The sequence below is a fragment of the Uloborus diversus genome, chromosome 4 (genome assembly GCF_026930045.1).
Source record: "Uloborus diversus isolate 005 chromosome 4, Udiv.v.3.1, whole genome shotgun sequence".
Classification (NCBI taxonomy): domain Eukaryota; kingdom Metazoa; phylum Arthropoda; class Arachnida; order Araneae; family Uloboridae; genus Uloborus; species Uloborus diversus.
In genome coordinates this window covers 22,472,071-22,494,478 of record NC_072734.1, presented here as the reverse complement: position 1 = coordinate 22,494,478, position 22,408 = coordinate 22,472,071, and the positions used below count along the sequence as shown (strand labels likewise).

The 22,408-nt window shown below is 34.7% G+C and overlaps 1 protein-coding gene across 1 annotated transcript in view; it reads left to right on the top strand.

The window, feature by feature from the left end:
* Window positions 1-305: 305 nt before the first annotated feature.
* Window positions 306-22,408, top strand: part of LOC129219939 (alkaline phosphatase-like) — a 111,230-nt gene continuing 89,127 nt past the window's right edge. The window contains exon 1 of the mRNA XM_054854254.1: window positions 306-434. Coding sequence (XP_054710229.1) covers window positions 359-434 — 76 coding nt within the window. The 5' untranslated portion in view covers window positions 306-358. The remainder of the gene's footprint in view (window positions 435-22,408) is intronic.

Genomic DNA, 22,408 nt, shown 5'->3' with positions numbered 1-22,408 from the left:
GACCACCAGTAGCGAATCGCTGAAATAGAGTGACAAGTGGCAAAGGGAGGAGGGGATAAGTGAAATGGGACCCTCCTGCCAAAAGGGAGAAGGTCAACAATGTTGGAAAAAAAAAAAAAAAAAGCGAGACATCATTAATGTACCTCTAATTTCATTAATGCACTCAAACTCCAAGTATTCATCCGAGGAACTAAAGGATCTGTCCATAGATGTCGCCAGTAGTTAACCGGTTTCAATATCAAGAAAAGTCGGAGGTAGTGAGGAGAAACGGAGGATCTCTTCCTTTTGACAGCAGGTGGTGTGTTGCGAGTGGAATACCGATAGTGCTCATCTTCAGGTGAAGTCGCTATGAGAGAGGATGGCCGGACGATACAAGAGCACGTGGGGGTGGATGACAATCATTGCCTGCTTCATTGTTTCCTGTGAGACGCAAGGTAAATAAATGCCTCAGCCTTTCATAGCCAAAAAAACAAAAGAATATTTCAGAAAGCGAAAGAGATAAGAATTATTTTTTTAACTGAGTATAACTGATTCATATTACTTCATATTTTTTTTCTGTTGATGCGGAGAGAAGTTTCGTTTTTCAGTAACACTTGAAATTTCTCAGGAAAATTACCTACGCATATCGAGAGTTTTCATTTCTTAAGATCAGATAGTTGACACGCATCACATTCCATTTTAAGCAGAGCTGCGGAGTCGGAGAAAAAGTGACCGACTCCAACTCCGGGAATTTTCGAATCTTCGATTCCGACTCCGACATCTTTTCCCAAGATCAGTCCGAAACCGACTCCGCAAGCACTGGCAGAGTTTAGGACTATGAGGAAAAATGACCGACTCCGACTCTTGACATTTTAAACCTTCGACTCCCGACTCCGATTTTTTTTACCCCAAAACTGATCTGACTCCAACTCCTCAGCCCTGATTGAGACTGAAAAATGAAGGGGAGAGGGGAGGGAGGTACCAAAAAAAAAAAAGAAAAGAAAAAAACGACAGCACAGGATTTTTAGCGGCAGCAAAAAAAAAAAAAAAAAAAGCTAAATTAATTTGAATTTTGGCTTCTTGAATTTAAATTATGTTTTTCGCAATCACGAGTGTGTGTATGTGTATGTAGGCGTGTGGTGGGGGGGGGGGGGGGGGGTATGTGCGTTTGTGTGTAGGGGTATGTGTATGTGTGTTTATGTCTGTGTGCAGGTATGAGTGTGTGGGTAGTTGTGTGTATAAGTGTTTGTGTGTGTAAGGAGGGGGACGTGTATGTGTGTAGGCATATGTATTTGTGTCTGTGTGCAGGCATGAGTGTGTGGGTAGTTGTGTGTGTATGTGTAGGTGTCTGTATGTATGCGTGTGCGTGTATGTATGTGTTTGAGTGTGTGTATGTGTTTGTGTGTGTGTGTAGTCTGTCGACGGTGATGCTGCAGAGGGTGCTGGCGGGAAAATAAAATGATAGCCCATCAAAACAGTCAAATGAAAGCAATAAGCGATCGTGATTGCTCAAAAAAAAGGGGACAAACTTTTGCTAAGGTTGGCTTTGAGAGTACATGAGTGGTAATCGATGTAAATCTGACACCTTAACTCACGTTTTTCTTAAGATTTTGATGGATTATGTATACAATAAATTTCCCTGAAGAAACACTTAGACATGAATTAGACTTCAATTACTTACCCAAAATTATTTTGAGATTTCAAACACTTCGGAATAATTTAGTTAAGCAAATATGACTTGTTTAAGTTAAACTATTGATTTACTAATATCTAAACAATCAATCCATAACTCAAAGTTACTGCTTGCGATAAATAATATTTTGTGAACAGATTTACAAAGTAAAACACATAATTATGATCTGAAAATTTTGACATTTCTGCTTTTTTTTTTACAATTTTTACTTTTGGTTCCTATATTAGAAAATAAAATAAATAAATGAGCCATAAAATAAATGCCTCCCTTACAAGGATCGTTTTGATATAAACGTTGTCAGCCGATCTCATACCGCTGGTAGCAGAATTTTTTCAAGAGGTTGCGACGCAAATCCGAAATCGAAGTATAGTTTGCAAAATAAACCGACATTAGAAAAGTTATAAATTCTACACCAGCTCCGCGAAGTGCTTAAACGAACTGATGTATGCCTCACATGACTTCCTTTTACTCCAGTTTAATGTAATTTTACCATTATTGGTAATTTTAATGTGATCCAATAGTTTACTCTCTAAATATCACCAACAGTGATTAAAATGATTTCCCCCCCAAAAAGGGACAAAAGACCCCCTTAGAAACACCCGAATGCAATCAAAAGGGGAGGTGCACAACTAGACCCTACTAAGAGTGTACGTACAAAATTTCAACTTTCTAGTACATACCGTTCTTGAGTTATGCAACATACATACGCACATACTCACATACATGCATACGTACATACAGACGTCACAAGAAAACTCGTTGTAACTAACTCGGGAATGGTTAAAATGGTTATTTCGCGTGTCTATACGTTCTTAGGCATTTATCCACGTGTGGTCGAGTCGAAAAAAAAAAAAAAAACCTCAAGACCCATTCGGGGGTGAGCAAAATGGAAATTAAGGTCGATTGTTGAGTGAAATTTTTTTTGCGAATACAGTACTTCCTTTTTTGTAAAAGGAAGTAAAAAAGGATTTTAATACAAGTTGATTTACGGCACAAATCTTGATTAACTGAAATGCAAAACTTTTTTTTTTATAAATTTATATTTTTCTCTCTCAACTATGAAATAGTCTGCAGAATTTCTCAAGAATCTGCGACGCACGTAGCAGCGTCATGCTGCTTCTGCTACCTCTGGAGTAACTTAACTGATATAACTGGTGTAAAGTTACACATCGCTTGTGAAAGGTTACACACGGGTAATGTCACACATAGCGCGAGTTGCATATGAAATTAATTATTTTTCACAAATTGTGATACATTGTTCCGGTAGGGCTTTTTTTTTTTCTTTCTTTTTATGGGGTCTAAGAACCTTTAACCTTCAAAATTTTCAATTTTCTGGAAACATATATGCCATACATAATTCAATTCTGAACAATTTTCATACTTTATTTATCACCATACGCAAAAACTTTTCTTAAAAATATAAACTCTCCTTATTGAAATATCTGTCAACAGCAGTTGTTTAAACTACTTTTCTCAGAAGTCTGCTTTTCGTTTGGCGCGCCTAACATCTCAGAAAGTTCAAAAATATTTTCATTGAACTTGTTGCGGGTATTTGTCCTATCTTTATGACCTGAACCTGAATTTTAGTTAAAATACAAAGTTAATTTTTTTTTTAAATATTTTCTCCCAAAATTTGGGTAAACTGTAATATTTACTAGTAAGTTTAAATTTCAAAAAGTAAAATTAAAAATGAAATGGTGGTACTTTAAAAATACTATGGAAGTTATAAAAGTATTGTACAGTAAGAGAAAGTGTATACTGTAACGTGCTTTTTTTCGAAATTGAGAAAAAAAGTAAATTTTATTATGATTCCTTTCCATAATAAAATTGGGCTGTTTAAATGTGTGTTATATCATTTATTTTTCTCAGATTTTTCCTTTTTTCTGTATCTAATGTATAGAAGAAAGTATTAGATTCGTGCAAATTTTCGAATTTCGAATTTTAACGGATTTGAACGTTTTGAGGTGTGCTGAGTCCATTTCGACCATTTTTGGAAAATGTCTGTCTCTCTGTGTGTGTGTCCGTGTGTGTGTCACGTATGTGTGTGACCAGTTTTTTTGTGGCCGCTCTACAGCAAAAACTACCACATGAAATCGAACGAAATTTGGTACATATCTGCCCCTATGTGAACTTGTGCCCATTGGTTTTTGGCGCGAATTCCTCCAAGGGGGATGGAGCAATGGGACGTTTATGAGTTATGCGTGCCTGGTATTCCTAAGGAAATTAACAGGCGGAATCAAACAAATTTTGGTTCATATGTTGCCCTTAACAAGAACAGGTGCTGATTCAAATTTGGTGTCAATAGCTCGAACGGGGGTTGAGCTATAGAACTTTTTGTCGTCAATTGTGACTGTTGTATCTCAAAAAATAATGAACGGAATCAAACAAAAATTTATCGACAAGTAGCCCTTAGAGGGTATAAGAGCTAACTCTATTTTGGCGTCCACAGCTGAAAAGAGGATGGCGCAATCGAACGTTCTTTTCTTTTCCATTGTGAGTGCCATATCTCCAGAAGTAATGCTACGTTCTGGATGAAATTTGGAGTAAATGTGAATCCATATGTAAACAGGCGTTAGTTCAATTTTGGTGCCAATTGCTCCGTGGAAGGCTTTTTTTTTTGTGAATAAAAATAGCTTTATAATATTGTTGTTTCCTTCAGTCAAAAGTAGTACTTTTTGTCCCTGAAATTGATAGAATAAGCAAAAAAACTAACATGGCCTCAGAAAATACCTTCATTTTCCCAACAGTTATTTCTTAATTAATTTTTTAAAATGTCCGATTATTCAAACAAGGTGTGGTCTTTATGACGCCACAAATGATGCATTATGGGGCATCTTTCTACCGCATTTCCACGTTATGATAATCAAGAAGCGAATTACAATTGCGCTCTACGCTTGCTATCAACCATATCGTTGCCGAAACACGTGAGTAAAGATGCGAATTAAATATTTTTTCCGTGAATGGCATTTCATCATTTGTGATATCACAAGACAGAAACCTAAACAATAAAAGCGCACCGATTTAAGTAATTTTTAAAAATATTAAACTTGAACAAATTTTTTAAAAAATCGTCAGATCCTATATTTTTAAGCATGCTTTTTCAAAAAAAAAAAACTTTTAAAATTTTGGAAACGACCCCATTGTCGGAAGATAACCAAAAAATCGCGATGATTTAAACTTTTTAACTGTTGCCATCTTATGTTTGTTAACAAATAAATGTTTGTAATTATTTTAAGAAAGGCTTTTAAAATAGCTTTCAACTTTCTTTCTTTTTTTTGCTTTTGAGTTAAATCGGGAATTGGGATGGTCGTCAAGTTTTGCCGTGTGTAATTTTGTTTTTGTTGGGAATATTGTTTCTTCGTCAAGCATGGGGAGCGATCAGAATTATAAGAAAGATATAGAAGAAAGTTTCGTGATGGCCACAATAATATGAAATATGATTCTAAATATGAAATCTAATGAAACATTTCTCGTTTCGCGGAATGTGAATTGGATCAAATTAGAATTCAGTCGTTTTGAAACTTCGAATAGAGGTGAATGATGGATTTTTTAATCAGACATAGCTCATAAATACGTTTAAGGACGAGTTTGAATGTTCATTTTCGTTACAATTTTCATTTCTTTGTTTCTGACAATGAATTGATGTTCTATTCATAACATAAGATCCAAAAAATTCTAATTAGAAATTAACTGTCTGCGTTGCTCTGGCCGAGATAAGTCAGCTCCCGTGACAAACGGACAATATTCTTTCTTAAATAAACAATGATGAAAGTCATTAGAAGAATAACGACGGTCTTTAAAAATCCCCATAAGAATAAGAAGAACAGTTTATAAAAACCTCCATTAGGTTAGGGATATCCATGCTATTAATTACAGTAAATCCGTAAAATCTCACTAAAATTTGGAAAACAAATTGCTAAAAAGTGAAGAACGAAATCGGGAAGTTTTTCTGTTCGTCAGTGGCATGTAGATGCAAATTTATTAGTGGTCAATACATTTTTTTTCTAGACTACTATGTTTATTTTGCAAACAGAAAACGTAACCGAACAAGAAATTAGATTTCAAGTTGCTATTAGCTTAAAAATTATGACTTAAATAGAAATTAATTTAGCTTGTTAATTAACTTAGCATTAATTTTATAACGAAATGTTAGTTTTGAGAACAGGATATTATTTTATTCTTCTGAAATAAGGGGAAGGTGGCAAATTAGGGCTTGGAAAGTCGAATAAAAATTGCGCCTTTATTAATCGTCGGCCGTATAAAGTCAAAGGAAAAAAAATCAAAATTAATTTTAATTTTGAATTCAAATTATGTTTTTCGCAATCACGAGTTGCGACAGGGCCCTACTCATTGGGGGCTATTGTTTCTAGAAACAGCTCCTGTCTCCCCAAGCCTACTCCTCCTCCTGGGTGTTTACGTGTGTATAGTTGTGTGTGTGTGCAGGCGTGTGTATGTGTAGGCGCGCGTGCATGCAGGTGTAGACTTGTGTATGAGAGTATGTGTGTATGTATGTGTTTGTGCGTGTGTATGTATGTGTTTGTGCGTGTGTATGTATGTGTTTGTGCGTGTGTATGTATGTGTTTGTGCGTGTGTATGTATGTATGTGTTTGTGCGTGTGTATGTATGTGTTTCTGCGTGTGTATGTATGTGTTTGTGCGTGTGTATGTATGTGAGGCCGGTGGTGCTGGTATCCTTGGTCCAAGCTGAAAAAGGAACCACAACATCAAGGACAGTCAAATGAAAGCAATAAGCAATCGTGATTGCTGAAAAAACATCAAGGATACAATATTCAACATCTAGACCCTGGCATTAATTTGAATTTTGCACTTCGGATTCGAATTATGTTTTTCGCAATCCCGAATTGCGATCGGACCCTACTAATTGGATAAATAAATACCTTTTTGCTGAACAGTAAAGTAAGAAAAAACAACGTCAAAAAAAGCACAAATTGCAGATTAATGCAGACATGTGTTTCGGCGTTATAGGGAACGCCTTTCTTGGCCTTCGTTTGCATTCCTATTGGTTCCTTACCGGTTAATAATTTCCTCATTGGTGTTTGGCTAATCCGCTATTTTTATCTTTTAAGCTGCATGCTTATCTAGCTCTTGGCTTTTGTCGGATGTCTTTTCATCCATAAGTTCATTACTTTTTGCATTGAAAAAGGCGTTTGCTGAAACGCCGAAACACGTGTCTGCAGTAATCTGCGATTTGTGCTTTTTTCACGTTGTTATTTCTTACTTTCCTACTAGTTGGGTTTCTTGTTTCTACAAATGACTTCCTATCGCTATCATAATTAGGGGGAAACATAATTTGAAGCCAAAATTCAAATTAATGCCAGGGGCTGGATGCGATCTGTGCTGGTTGCAAGTTGTTTGCTGGATGCTGTTTTTGTCCAAAGAGAATTGCTCTCACGACAGCCCAGGAGGATCACTGGCGCGTGGAGGCCCGTGGACTTCAAAAAGAACATTACATTACTTACGGTCAAGTGAAAACAATAAACAATTGTGATTGCTAAAAAAAAAAGGTGGGGGGGGGGGGACGTCGCCTGTATTCCTACCAATTCCTTAAATTCCCCAATAAATGATGAATAGTACAGTCGATCCCGCTTAATGGAATAGCCAATTTTCCACGAAAGATTATTCTAAAAGGCCAGATATTCCATTAAATGGGATTAAAATAATAAACATCAACGGTTTGGTACATTGAAAATGTATTGCATTAAGCGGGATATTCTTTTAACCGATATTCTAATAAGCGGGCTTGACTATATGTCCTTTTGTCTTTTTGATTAATATCTGCGCTAATTAACACTCAACAAGTGTAAGCTCGAGCAAAATCTATTCCTCAGAGTTTTCGAGATCGGCTGTGCCGTTCTCACAGCCAGACGCTCAGCTGTTCATGAGCCTAACATGATAGAAATACATACAAGCACGTTTTTACAAACTGAGTCGGAACAAAGCATTCTATTGTCCCATTTGGCCGTTCATAGTATGCCTGCAGCAAATGCTGTGCTTTAAAATTAAACGAACTTTTTACATTTAACTTGCAAATAACTTGTTGTAAGTGTATTGCAAAAAAAATTCGCCAAATTAAATTCCCCAATAAACCTTTTTTAAACGATCGCCGAGGAACTACTAAATGAAGTACAGAGTTCTTTCATTGTTACGTGATAGCTTTTTTCAGAACTTTTCTCACTATTCCGAAGTGGTACGTACAATGTTTAAAGGTTACTCTGAGCACACCTCGTGTAAAGCGGTGTATTACACGAGCGGTATGGTACTTAATTTGTGTTAGTAAACTGGGGAAAAATCTCCAAAATTCTGGAAAAAAAAAAAAATCGCTATTTCCATCGAGAAGCTAGTCAACAGTTTACTTTGTCAGAGATATTCAGCAAGCAATGGCTTACATTTAAAGCTCGGTGTGTATGTACTGTATAGCACTTATCATTTGTTTAATTGAAAGCTCTCTTTAGTTTTTCTCCCATTTTGAGCATAAATTCAATCTTTACTAATAATAAAGCTGAAAGTATCTCTGTCCAGAGGATGTCTGGATCTCTGTGACGCGCTTAGCGCCTAGACCGTTCAGCCGATTTTCATGAAATTTGGCACAAAGTTAATTTGTAGCATGCGGGTGTGCACCTCGAAGCGATTTTTAGAAAATTCGACGCGGTTCTTTTTCTATTCCAATTTTAAGAAAAAAAATATAAGATGGACAAGTAAATTACGAAATTATCATAACATGGAACCGTAACATGGGCACAAGCCAATTGGCGAAATACGAAATTATCATAACGTGGAACCGTAACATGGATACAAGCCTATTGCCGAGAAAATTCACCATACATTATTTTTAAATAAATACACAGACGAACCAAAAAACCTTTTAATTTTTCTATTACGGGCAAAGCCGTGCGGGTACCACTATAATTAATAAAAAATACAACCTTTGGAACTACTTTGATATACCCCCCCAAATCGAAAATTTGGCGACTTTTTTTGTTTTTGTTGACACAAAACTTTGTTGCCCCACAAAAATTGTTGCCACAAAACTTTAAAAGAAACTCAAAAAATGGTTCAAAATACAAGAAAATACTAAATTTGGCAACAGCAAAAACCTAAAAGCTGAAAAAACCTAAATTGGCAACACCAAAATAAGAAACAGCAACCCTAAAAAGTCCGTAGGAAATGCCAGATTTGGCGCGTAATTTTTGGGGGTGTATATCAAAGTTATACCCAACCTTTTTTCGGACAAAAGCTAATTATCCGATTTTTTGATTATCCGAACGGGATCCGGTTCCAATTGATTCGGATAATTGGAGTTCTACTGTACATATAACATAGTAAATATTTATTACCCTTAAAGATAAGTGTAACATGTTATAATCAGCTCACGTTTCAAGATTAATATCTAAGGATGCTTTTTGGCCGGTTTGAAAAGGAAAAGTTAAAAAAATCTAAATGAATTCTTGCTAAACCTTCCCTTGCTTTGTTTAAAACAGTGAAATGTTATATTTTGTTGCCAGTTTCATCTTCAAAAACCTGGATTTTATAAAAAGGACCGAAAATGTTATGAAGATCAAAGAAATTCTCGCTGTATTTCCGAAAAAGAGATCTAGTTTCGAAAGTTCCTCAACAGCTCAACTGAATTATTTTAAAAACTGCAAAAAATACGAGAAATTAAGAGCTTCTTTTTAATGGAATATTTGGCAGTTTTAAAAACTTATACATCTTATTCATTAATTAGCTTCAAAAATAACCGAATTTAGTTATGCTGTAACCGTAATTCTACTGAATAAAACGAGACTTTGTATTCCACGGAATCGATGCATAAAATAAGTTAAAATCCCAAGCGCAAGAAATTGAGCCTTCTTGATTGAAATTTGCATTCAATAAAAAGAACAAAAAAATTGGAAGCTGCATTTTTTAGTGATTGTAAGTTTTCTTTGCTTTAAATACATTAATTACCTCAAAGTATTCGGAAACTAATGAATTTTCCCAGGTAAAAATCTAAATTTTCTCTTCCTCTTCAGTTTTTTCGCCTGAACTCATATATCTTGCAGACACTTATTTTTTTTTTTCTCTGAAAGCATTTTTTTACTGCCTATTAAGCTGATGAGCAACGCTAATAAAAAAAGCCCCCGCTCTGTTACTTTTTTTTTAAAAGCTAATGTTTTGAAGTAACAAAATTTTAATGAGAACAGTTTTTGTGTGCGTAAAATAGGAACAAAAACACCAAAAAGAATTAAATGAGGGAAATGAGAGCTCTAGGGGAGATTATGTTCAGGTAGACCCAAATAGTTTTAAGTTGAAAAGATTATGGAAATTAATGACTGCCGGGAAAAAAAAAACTTTTAATTATGCAATAAAAAAGTAAGTTATAATTTCTTTGTTTTTATGTCGCGTCAAAAATATGTATCTTGATTGCTTCTATCAATAATTAAAAAGGTTGCGAATGGGTCTGGAATTGGGTATTTGTGACCATTTTGAAGAAATGAATGTAAGTTAATTATTCTTGAATATTTGTTCATCAAAGAATAAAAAGAGCTCCGATATTTATGTTCTTCAAATGCTTTTTCGGAAAAGTTAAGCAGTTTTTTGCATCATATGTTTATTGGTGCTTAAAACCTAAAACTGCCAACTGCCAAATACTTAAAAAGAGCAAGTGAGGCGTTTAGAATCAAAAAGAACTTAATTCTTTTTTTTTAGCAATCACGATTGCTTATTGCTTTCATTTGACTGTTTTGATGTGCTATCCTTTTATTTTCCCACCAGCACCCTCTGCAGCACCACCGTCGACTGGCTGCCTCACGATGCTGCTTCTCTAGCGAGCAAAGTCTCCAGGTTGCGTCAATATCCTACACTTACATGCATACACACATACACGTACACACCTACACACACATACACAAACACATACACACACTCAAACCCATACACACACATACAGACACCTACACACACACACCTATACACAACTACCGACACACTCATGCCTGCACACAGACACAAATACATATGCCTACACACATAAACATCCCCCCCCCCCACACAAACACTCATACCTACACGCAGACACAAACACACATGCCTTGCGTGTGAGCAGATTTGTATCTGCCCAACGGCTATCGAGTGGGACAGTGAGTAGGCAATGGGCACCACCGGAGTCAGGTCCGTACCTGGGTCCACGGTGTCTAGAGTCGTAAGTGGTTTAGTTCTCGTTCCCTTACGGGTAGGGGGGCCCCGGCCGAAAGGTCCGTTCTCTGGAAGCCCTAGATGGCATAGCAGAGCGGGGTTCCCCGTTTCGTACCCCCTACACATAAACACACACACCCCCCACACACTCGTGATTGCGAAAAACATATTTTGAATTCAAAATGTCAAAATTCAAGTTATTATTATTATTTTTTTAAAGTTTTACAGGATAGACAAAAAACATCTCAACTCATAAACTCTGCGCACTGAATTTTTCCAAAAAGCCGACCCATGAATTTTGTGTAACACGTCGCTTAAAATAGAAAAAGAAAAGTGTACTGACGACTATAACTCAGTTAATCGTTAAACTAAGATATCCTATTGCTAAATATGTAAATCCATAATATTGCAATGTTTTTCCATCTGAATTTCCTGCCAAACGGTAACTAAAAAAGCTTTTTCTCTTACTCAAAGGTCGAAACAACCTAAGGTTAACAAATTCTTAGGAATATTAAACAAAAATTCAATTGCCGTTTAAAAAAACTAATAACGTTGTCAGGTAGGGGAAATTTCGACTTTTGTTTTGACTTTTTGTGAAAGACTTTTTCTTTGACGTTTTTGGAAGAAACGTACGCGTTAGATGTAATTTGAATGCCACTCATACACTCATGGTTGCCCGTTTCTTACTAGAGCTTTGCACTGCCAGGTAAAAAACAATCGAAAAAAAAAATAAAAGAAAAAATCTCATTCTTTTTCTTAAGTTTTGACCGAATAGAATCTCAAACATTTTTGCTGAGTTACAAGGAGGGATATAAGGGAGGGGCGATTGTGGCGATCACCACTCCCTTGAGGTACTCCACACAGTTAAGTATTCCGAAGTTTTAAAACACAACTGGTGGCCATCATTAAGGGAAGAAATGGGGCCCAAATCTTCTTCATGGAAACTTTTTGGAATTCAAGTTTCAAGAAAGTAATTTTAGACGATCTTTGGTAATGGAAAGAAGATAAATTTGGAAGTCTTCCTCTCCCTCAAGAATTTCGTAAAATTTAAGACTTAAAGACACGATTGTAGACATCTCAGGTAGTGTGAGGGGAAAGAATGGAGGTCAGTGACTTTCTGTTACCAATTATTCGAAGCTGAAGTTTCAAAAAGCGCAATTTTTGACGACATTCGATGATGTTACGAGAAGGAAGTTTCGAAGCATTCCCCCGGAGTTATTACGAAATTGAAGTTCTAAAACGAATTTTGAATGCCTCTTTGAACTAAAAAGTGGAAGGAACAAATCTGGGGAATTCCTTGGCTAAATCTATACATTTCAGTTGCTTAAGATAAAAATGCTGTGGTAATCCTTCCACCTTAAGCATGTATAGTAAATTTGATTTTTGTAAAAATCTGAAAACTTGAAATATTTCACCCCATACATTCACCCCTTGAATATTTCACCTCATAACGCATGAAAAGAAATGCTACACGTGAAAACATAAAAATTTAGTAGCAATTTCAGCGTGGGCAGTATAAAAATGAGAAGTCCAAAAAACAGTTTTGATGATTTGCTCAGGTATTAAATAATACTATCGAAAATGTAGCTTACCGCTAATCCTTAAAGTAATGTTCAATGGTACCTAGAACTTTTTGCAAGCATGTTCCAGCTATGTATTTCCCGCACTTAGACTAGTTCAATTCAAGAACTGCAACGTGTTGCGTTAGGTGTTTTTGTAGCTAACCGGATAATAAAAAACGTAAGTTACTAGAAACAAACGGTATTGTCCGTTTTTCACGAGAAGGAACTTCGCCACGCCTCCTCGAACGCAGAGTTCCATTTTACGCGGGGGTGATCGGTAAGCAGTCCACGCGCTTCTAAAGGAGACATCCAGACAGCTTTAACTTGGGCGTGCATTTTAATGTGCAAAAAGTTTTAGTGTCCTTTACATCACTTGCTTCACTTGTCTGTTGTCATTTAAGTTATTCTTACATTTTAAAAACTGCTGCTTTTACAACAAAATGCTATGATCCGAAAATACCTGCTGCCGAAAACAGCTAAATAGAATCATCGGATACCACGTGACAAGGGAGAAGTCAAGGGGCTTCTCGTGAAAAACGGACAATACTCGAGCTTTTCCCCCCTCTTTGGTTCCATTACAAGAAAATTGAAAACCATATATCATGAGACGCAAAGTAAAACTGAGTAAAGTATAAAAAAAAAAGAAAAAAAAAAAACAACAACTTTCCTTTTCAGGTCAAAACTGAACTGATATTGATTTCGAAAATAGTAACGAAAACTCTGTCAAGTCCTAAACGGAAATATCAAAAACATTGCATCAAAATTTATACCATGGCTTGCCAAGTTTTTTGCTTGTCTTTACCTGTCTACGCATGAAATTTCGAGAGGCCGCATCCGGCCAGTAGGACACAGGAAACTACTTGAAACTTATGTTACTAAGACGATTGAGGCGGCAAATTAATGATCAAACTTTTATATAATTTCGATTAAACTAAAAAAAAAATTCGTTGTGAAGTTACCTAATATTATCTTTAGTTTTTTTCTATTTAACAAGATTAATCAAAATCAAAACTCCTAAAATTTACTTTTACACACGAAAGATAGAAACGACAAAAAAAAAAAAAAAAAAAAAAGAAAGAAAGAAAGAAAGAAAGAAATAAAAATGTTCCATTGGATTGATCAATTTTTTATATAGTCGACAGTTTTTCAATTACGTTTACGTTTAACTTTGTAAGTTTTACGTTTTAAAATACACACTCTTATAAAAAATATATTTACGATACATTTTTTTGACAGAGATATATACGTTATAAATTTTTTATATCATATCATAAGTAATATAATGTAGAAACGTTTTTTCTTATTTGATCTTAAATTTAAAAAGAGAAATTAACTATTTTTTCTTACATTAAAAGTTACAAATTAATTACCTCTTTCACTTTTGCTTTAATTACCATAAATCTTTAAGCGTTTTTGTGCATTTTTTAAAACTTTAAATCATTATTACACGGATGTTACACTTTAACATATTCTTATCTTTGTTTGAATGATGCTCAAACCTACAAATAACTATAAAATAGTTTATCCCTCACCACACTAAGCAATAAATAAATGAAAAAAGGGTTTTTTTAATGAAAAAGTTAAATTTATTTAACAACTGCAAAACTGTTACAAAGGATTGGATTTTATTTTTTTTCGCATTTTAAAATTACTTTAACTAGTCATGTCATCTTTCTAAAGAAAAATCTAATGTTTCTTTAAAAAAACTTGATCGTTACACTGTCAAAATACTATTGTTTCATTTAAAATCTAGCGTCGAAAATTAAAAAAAAAGATTTCTAACAAAAAGCATACTTAAATATCTTTTTTTCATTCATAGTTGAAACAAAAGAAGTTAATACAAAGAGGATGACTCCGTGATTTGGAGTGAAAGAAGTATAAATTTTTAAAACAAAGCGCAATCTTTTGTTTTAACATTCACCTTTTTATACCACACGTTATTTTTATTCGCCGCTGCTATTTTATAAGTAATCTTCGGTCTTTTGTTTCAAATGAAACAATTGAATACTTTTAATTTGGCTGAAAGTGGTGATTGTTGACATTGAACAGACAGAAGTCTGCCATTGTGTCAAAATTCCCTTTTGCATGCTTGTGTCATTTTTTATGACAATGAATATTTAATATTTTTCTTGAGTGATGAAGAAAAATATATTTTTGCCTTCGTTAAGGATTATTTCCTACAGTACTGGCAGTGGCGGTTGTCATTTAAAACAGGCTTTGTTTTTACATTATTTTTTTCCGTTTAATTTAATTTTCAATTTAATTTGACAAAAAATTCAAACAGCCAAAATTATTTGAGGTTTTTTTTGCGATGAGAGAAACAACGGTGCGAATTAAAACTCCCATTTTAGAAAATGAGTTTCAGGGTTTTTGAGAAGTTTTGCGCTTTTTCAAAAATAAACATAAGTCTCTAAATGCCTTTTGTACAGCATATCAGTATATTCATAATTGTGGACTTTAGTGAAGAGCCAATTTGATGCCTAGAAAGTGGAAGCAATCTCGAAACACTTTTACTTTACCGTGCTTGAATAATCAAAGTCATATGAAATAACGTAAAAAGTATATTAAGAAAACAGAGCCTAAGGTAGACATGCAGTATACAGATAGCCCGGCTTTTACATTCATAGCTGCGAGCTCTCACTGGTGAGACAAAAATAATTTAGTTTGTTGGCACTATCAGCTTTTATGAGAAGACATCTGCCTCCAGCTTGGTTATTCACTATTTTAGACTGATGAGTCCAAAACAAAGATTAAACTTTGGATGGGACAACCGGGCTGTCTGGTATATTGAACGTAGTTTTGGGCCTTAGCCCTATCTTAGAGGCGGTAATTTACTGCTTAATACCCAAGACTTGCTTTCAATTATGAAATTAAACCGCACCATATCTGCGGACTCTCACTAGAGAGATGCAATTACTTTATCTACCAGTTTGTTGACGCTCTCAGTTTTAATGAGATAACATCATCCTCTTGCTCAGTTATTCATTATTCCAGACTGATGAGTCTAGAACAGGGACGAAACTGCTGTCTCTAGACGAAATAACTGTTGGTGTATTGCATGTATTTATGAAAATATGCTTCATTTTAAATACTTAGGGGGCTCTGCCTGCTGCTCGCTTACGCTCACCAACCCCCGAAGATTGCTTCACAAACTTATTTGATTCCAAAAAATTTAAATCGTCAATTAGAAGGAAACAGTTTAAGAAACGCATTATGTTCCCTTTAGAACAAAAAGCACTCCTTCCCCGGGTTTCATAATAATTTATAGCAACTTGAAGAGCGATAAAGGCTAAAAAGCTCCTGAGCATTGCAAAACTGCAGCTGTGTATGTTTGAAAAGTCGCCTTCATATTCGTTGTCTCTAGTAATATATTTTGCTCCTTAGCTCGGGGCTTGAATTGAGTTGAGCCTAATATTTTCCGTTAAAATCGAAACCCTTAAAATTTGTGAATAAGAAAGAAGAAACAAACGAATCGAAAAGACGTAACTATGGCAACGCGAAAGGAAACATCAATAATTTGAATGAAAATGAGATTGTTCGAACTTGATTAAAACTGTTTGTAGCTTTTTTTCTTTGGAGAGAGAAGTTAAGTTTTTCGACCACAGGTCGAGTTGGATCTGAAATAAAAAAAGCCGCTCTTTCCAGTGGTGTAAAAAAGAAAACAGTGCGACAAATCCTTCACTTTTTACTGATAGATTTAATGAAGAAAACAGTGCCTAAATTTTAGCTAAGCCTAAAAAAGTTGGAGCTAAAACCGCAAAAAACTCCCACCGTATTTAAGTTAGAGCATTGAATCAAATTGCGCAAAACGCAGAAAATTCTACTCTTTACAACGATATATATAGTATTAATATGTGCAAGTAATTTTTCACCCCTTTAATAGGCAATAATAGGCAACTTACGCGAAATTTAAGCATAAAAAATCAATTACAAAAAAAAAAAAAAAAAAACTAATTCGAATTAAAAAAAAAAAAACCCAGGTGCCAACCAACGGGACTCGAAGTAATTTTGTACAAAATTTCAAGACTGTAGGTGCTATGGGGTCTCCTGGACGCAGGCCCGCCACATACTTCCTTTCAAAATTTTCTTTGATCTTACTTTTTTTTTTTAATATAAAGAGAAAACATGGCTAAAAATGAAAAGAAATGCTAGAAGCATCTAAAAAATCTGTGAAAAAGGTATACAAATTAATTACAAAAAATAAATAAAATCTTCTAATAAATTAAATTTTCAGCCATTAAAATTATTAATTAAAACTGCAGCAAAGTTTTAAAATAGTGTTTTTAATCTTTTTGAAACGTATGTTTTTTTTATTTACGAAGATTCTAGGTTAGGTTGGTCTCGACTATAGTTGAGTATTCCATGCTTTTAAAAGTTATAATGTTACATACATTTTAATCCCTCTTTTCAGATTTTTTTTATTCTTTCTAAAAATCATACGAAAAATGCATTAATGAATCGAAATATTTTTTAATTAAGATACACAAAGCAATCATCAAAGATCAAAAATTTTTACAGTAAAAAATGTCCGCAATTGTGGGTTGAAGAAATAAAAGGTAGTACTAAAATACTTGTACCAATAAAGATAAGAAAACATATTGGCTTTGGAGCAGAGAAAACGAGTATTTGTTATACTATATATTGCATTTGTTACAAAATACATGCATCCGCATTTTCAAGTAAAAGAACAAGTTATACAGAATAGATGCGGAAATAAAATAATAAGAAAGAAATGTTATTGAACGAAATGTCTCTTTTCGGTACCATAAAAAAAAAAAGAAAGAAAAAGAAACAAGAAATGAAGAGCAGTAGAGATGAAAAAGGATATAGAAAAAGAAAACTTCTTGTACACATCGAGATGATTGTGTCTGGTGTTACGTTGTCAGAAACGTGATCCCCGGAAGTTATTCATCACTGTCATCCATTAGATGACATTCGCGATCGTGCTACATATTTTGTATCATTCACAATAGATGTATGGATGAAGGAGTTTTCTCTGGCGTTGTTTATCCAAACCTTTTATGCTTTTCTGTAAGTTTTCCATTTTTAATACTCGTGCATAATAAAGCTAGGTTGTTTAAAAATAAATATGCTCCCAAATGATTCAAGAAAAAAAATCCACAATTGATTTTTTATAAATGTAAGCATTGACAGTAAATACTTTTCAATGGCCAGTTGGTTTAAACAATTGCACAACAATTTGTATGTTAGAAATTCAAATTGTATTCCTGTGTTCAACAACTATAAGAAACTTCTACTTCTGTGCGAGTTGATAACACAGGTCTGCAAAATTCGGGTCATAAAAAAGTGATTGTATGGCAATGGGAGTGAGACAACTACCCCTCTCCAGAAGAGAACCTCTGACTTCCACTCTCTTTCCAAATGTCACCCAAGATAATTTGAAATTGCAATTAAAAGACGTCAATTTCAAAAAATTCCGGGAGAGAGTCACGCAACCGCATTTTCGTTCCTCATCTGAACACAAAAAGCATAAAATGTTTCTTTAGGAGCAGAGGAGGACTAGAATTTCAAGCAACTTCCGAAGTGTGCACTAAGGTGCAAAAATATAATGGCAAATAAAAACCACTATATTGTTGCACCTATGCTTGCCCCCCCCCCCCCCCTAACGGGAATCCTGGCTACGCCTGGGCAATCCTGGGTATGGCAATGAGTACTAACTTTTATAAAACTTGTTGCGTCAGTTTCAAATATGGCATGAATTTTTCTCAATAACATAAAGATTTTTCACAAAATAAGTTAAAATTTATGGGCAAAATGCCTACTTTACAGATTCTGGAAGAAAAAAGGAATTTTAATTTAAAATATCTGTAAGTTTTTTAAAAACTAATTTATGAATCAAACAATTGAAAATGACATGCTAAATGTCTGTTTGAATTTTGTAGTAGTTAGAAGAGGTGCCGTTGTTTAGAATAGCCTGAATTTATGTGTATCTTTAATGCTCAATTTTCCTCAATGACGCAAAACCACACATGATTTTTATGAACCCCCATTTGAAAATTTGCTTATTAAACGATGATTAAATGCGAATAAGTAAGGTATTTACAACCCCAATTAAAAATTAAAAATTTATTTACTGTCTCATAATGCAGTGAAAACCCGAATTTTGTTTTTCAAGGGACTGGGTTAAAAATACGTAAAATACGGGATCACGTAAAATGCGGGAAATACGATGGGTCTCCAGTTTCACCGACAAAAAATTTTACTCCCTGTTTTTCAGTTTCAGTCATACCTTTTGATGTAGTACATGCAAAGGGGTGGGGGGATTCGAAATGTTGGCGAAACTTGCGATAAATCGGAAAGCAAAACCCAAACCATAACCATAGAAAAAACCCAAATCCAACACCATGGAAAGCAAAATTCAAATGAAACATTAAAGTAAAGATGACTTTTTTAAAAGGTATAAAATACAAATTTTACGAAATGAACATTACGTATCATTTTGGATCATTTTAACAGATTTAAGAGCGAATCCGAGAGTTAAGGTTGAAAATAGTCCGTTATAGTAGATTAGTTTTTGGTCATTGAATTGAAAGTAAATGCAGCATCTTGTACGATTGCAATACTTTGCAAATTTTTTACCCCGCTCTTAATGAGAGAGAAAATAGTCTTTCACTATTTGTGGGTTGTTTGATGCAAACTTAAAATGTGCTGCCCAAAGGCGTAATGGCAACAGTTGGAAATGAAGAAAAATAATATAAGGCAGTACGAAGGAGTTTGAAGGGGAATTATACGCACAAGACATCGCCTTGCGTGCGTAGCACGAAACTGCCACTCCACGTTCTGCTCATATAACGTTTGATAACGGCCAGCGGTGGATGAAAAGATGATCCTTTGGTGAGCTGGTAGCTAAAAGTGTGAGGTCCCGATATTGCTTAAGCTAATAAGCCCTGTGTCTTCTGCCGGAATTCTTCTATGGCGGAAGTAGAGGTCTTATGCGCAAGTTGAATTGGGCCAGACAGCGAAATGAATGGTTAGAAGGTTGAGCCTGTGTGACCCGTGAACACTGTAGTGGGATTTGGAATTTGGTACTGCTGGCGGATTCTCAAAACGTTCCGTCCACTCTAGAGGTGTGAAGCAAGGCGATTCCTCGTATTGGTTCCTTTTTACGGCATTTGGATATTTTGTAATTTATGCTTTCTTTAGAAGGATTCTCCATCTGTTGAGTGAACTTTTAAGGACTTACGTAAGATCTTTTAATTTATGCAATTGCGTTACTTTGCCGTGCTATTATGATGCTATTTTAATATACACTGCTCGACATTGAAAATGAAACATCAAGAAGGAGTGTTCAGAAATTTATGCAAATTTTAGAGTAGACGTACATCACTGAGTTATGTAAATGATGTGAAATGCGCAGCTCTCCGGCGCACATGAAGTAAGATATAAGGAACTTGCAGAATGGGCAATATTCGTGTCGTCAGGCTTGGAAGAACAGGAGCCCTTTCTAGAAACAAGTGAGCGGGGTAGTAACCAATGAGTAGGGTCCTATCGCAACTTGTGATTGCGAAAAACATAGTTTAAATTCAAAATTTCAAAATTCAAATTAATTTTGAAAATTCAAAAATGCTTTTTTTCTTTGTTTACGTTCTAGTAAAAATGTAAAATGCGGGAAATTCCAAAAAAAAAAAAAAAAAAACCTTTCCATCCGGGTAAAATTAACATTATTAGTATACGGAAAAACTGAGACATGATGAAAAAAATGCGAAATGTGGGGAAAACGTAGATTCGGGGGACGTAAAATCGGGGTTTCACTGTACTTACATTTTGGAATTATATGAAAATGTTAAACTGAATTTAAAAAGGGGAACTTTATCTTCAAGTTTTTGAGTGAACAAGCCGTAAAATTTGCGAGGCCTCCGGGAACGTATTGATTGCTTTGAAGAGCGCGGAGACCGATTCCCATTTCGCTTTAAATATAGTCCAAGGGGTGAACAGTTCCTTCACTCCATTCTCCCCGTTGACAGACTCATTTTCTGGAACATCTTCAACTTGCCTGCAGAGATTGGTGCTCCATTTCTTCCCCTCAACGACGATGTTGGCTCAAATACGAAAAGAAAAAAAAAAAAAAAAAAAGTCAGGATTTCAGGAAATTTAGAAAGGGCCCTGGAGGCGCTTTTTGTGGGTTGTCGTCTGGTGTTACGACTTCCTCCTTTTGGGCTTAGGAAGTTTAAATTTTAACTTTCGATTAATTTTGGTAACGGTAAATTTGCACAATTTACCTTAAAATATTCCTGAAACGGTTACAAGTTATTTTTTCATAAAGGGAAAATATCGCTCATTGGCAACAATAGCGGCACATGTATAAACGTGGGAAAATGTAATGGTGATCGATTTAAAGTCTGAATTTAATGCTCTTTCTTGCTCCAAAACTTGAACATGATAATTTACACAACTAGTAAATGGTCGCACGTAAAAATTATTACCAATACTGACGTATCATGAAAATTTCATAATTAATAAAATCAAATTTCAAACTTGAACTATTGTACACTAAGATTACAAAAACTAGTAAATGTAACGCAAAAGTTATAAGCGAAAATCCGGATAAAATAGGTACTAAGCAAAAAAAAATCTAAAATGAGCCAATTCATCTTTTATTACAGCAAAAACCAGTGCTTTGTAATAAAAGGACGCAGTATCATTTCTAACAAATATTTTGTCATTTAAAGTTCAGCTGCAGTGGTGTCGGACTCTGATGCCATGTAGTTTGTCAGATTAGTACTATACTTTATTGAACGTCCAATGCTGGAATTGTACGTATAACCAAAATGAAAAACCGAATATTTGGCGTTTTTTGCAGTACCGTTCTTGATTTAAAATTATCAAAGTAAATGCAAACTTTTTTTTTAATTCGACAAATTTAATCCGGATAACTGGAGATCCTGATAAACGAAGTTTTACTGTAATTGTTTGGAAACGAATTTCGACTGTTAATTTGAAGTTACTGAAATCTTTCGTCCCCTGTATCGTAACAATCTATTCAAATTTCAATTTACAGAAATAAAATGATACTTTGAAGTAAAAATGGGAAATTTTAAAACAGTTAGAAATTCTATGTTTGTACTGATATCATTAAAACAATTTATTTCACACTCCGTTAAAAAATTTCAAAGTTACTGTAAGTCGATGGATAAATTTGAACCAGGTAGCTAGTTTGTTTCGAACAGTGTTTACCAGTGGCGAATCCAGGATTTTGTTTTGGGGGCGACTGAGATCATTAAAAATTTATGTCTCTTTGACCAAAGATCAGTGATGTAAACGAAGGCATTTTTTAAAAAATCTATGTCATAATTATTTGCTTATCAAGAGGTATTAATGGCTAATGATATTCTCTGAGTCACACTTGAAAGTATCTAAAATTTGATATTCAGTGGTGTAAAGTTTTAAAATTTAAGTGTCAGTATCAAAAAAAAAAAAAAAAAAAAAAAGAAAGAAAGAAAGAAAGAAAGAAATAGGTTGTGCATTTTAGACACCATGGCTAAGCAATTTGAAGGCAAAAATTTCAATTTTCGTTAATTATGCAAAAAAAAAAAAAAAAAGGAAGAAAAAAGGCGCATCCGAGAAGCAGGTAGTGTAAAATATAAATATAAGAAAGAAAACCTGAAAAATCGTGAGCTAAGAAGTAAAAAAAAGTAAGAAACAGTTAAAGTGAGAGAGAGAGGGAGAGGAAAAAAAACAAGTAGTAATAAGATCTGCAGTTTGTGTCTTTCTTCTCCTAAGATTAAACAAATAAATTCTTGGCGCAGGTAGGACAAAATTTCCGAAATTCGAAAGGAAAATGTCGGAAAACTAACATCTCCGTTCCTATAGCAAATTCGTGCTTCAACTTAAGTGAAAACTAATAAAATGATAAATATAAGAAAGCATATCTTGTTTATTAATATTTTACATTAAGAACAAATTTAGTTCTGGTCTGGGGGCGGCTGCAGCCTCATAGCCGCCCCCTGGATTCGCCACTGGTT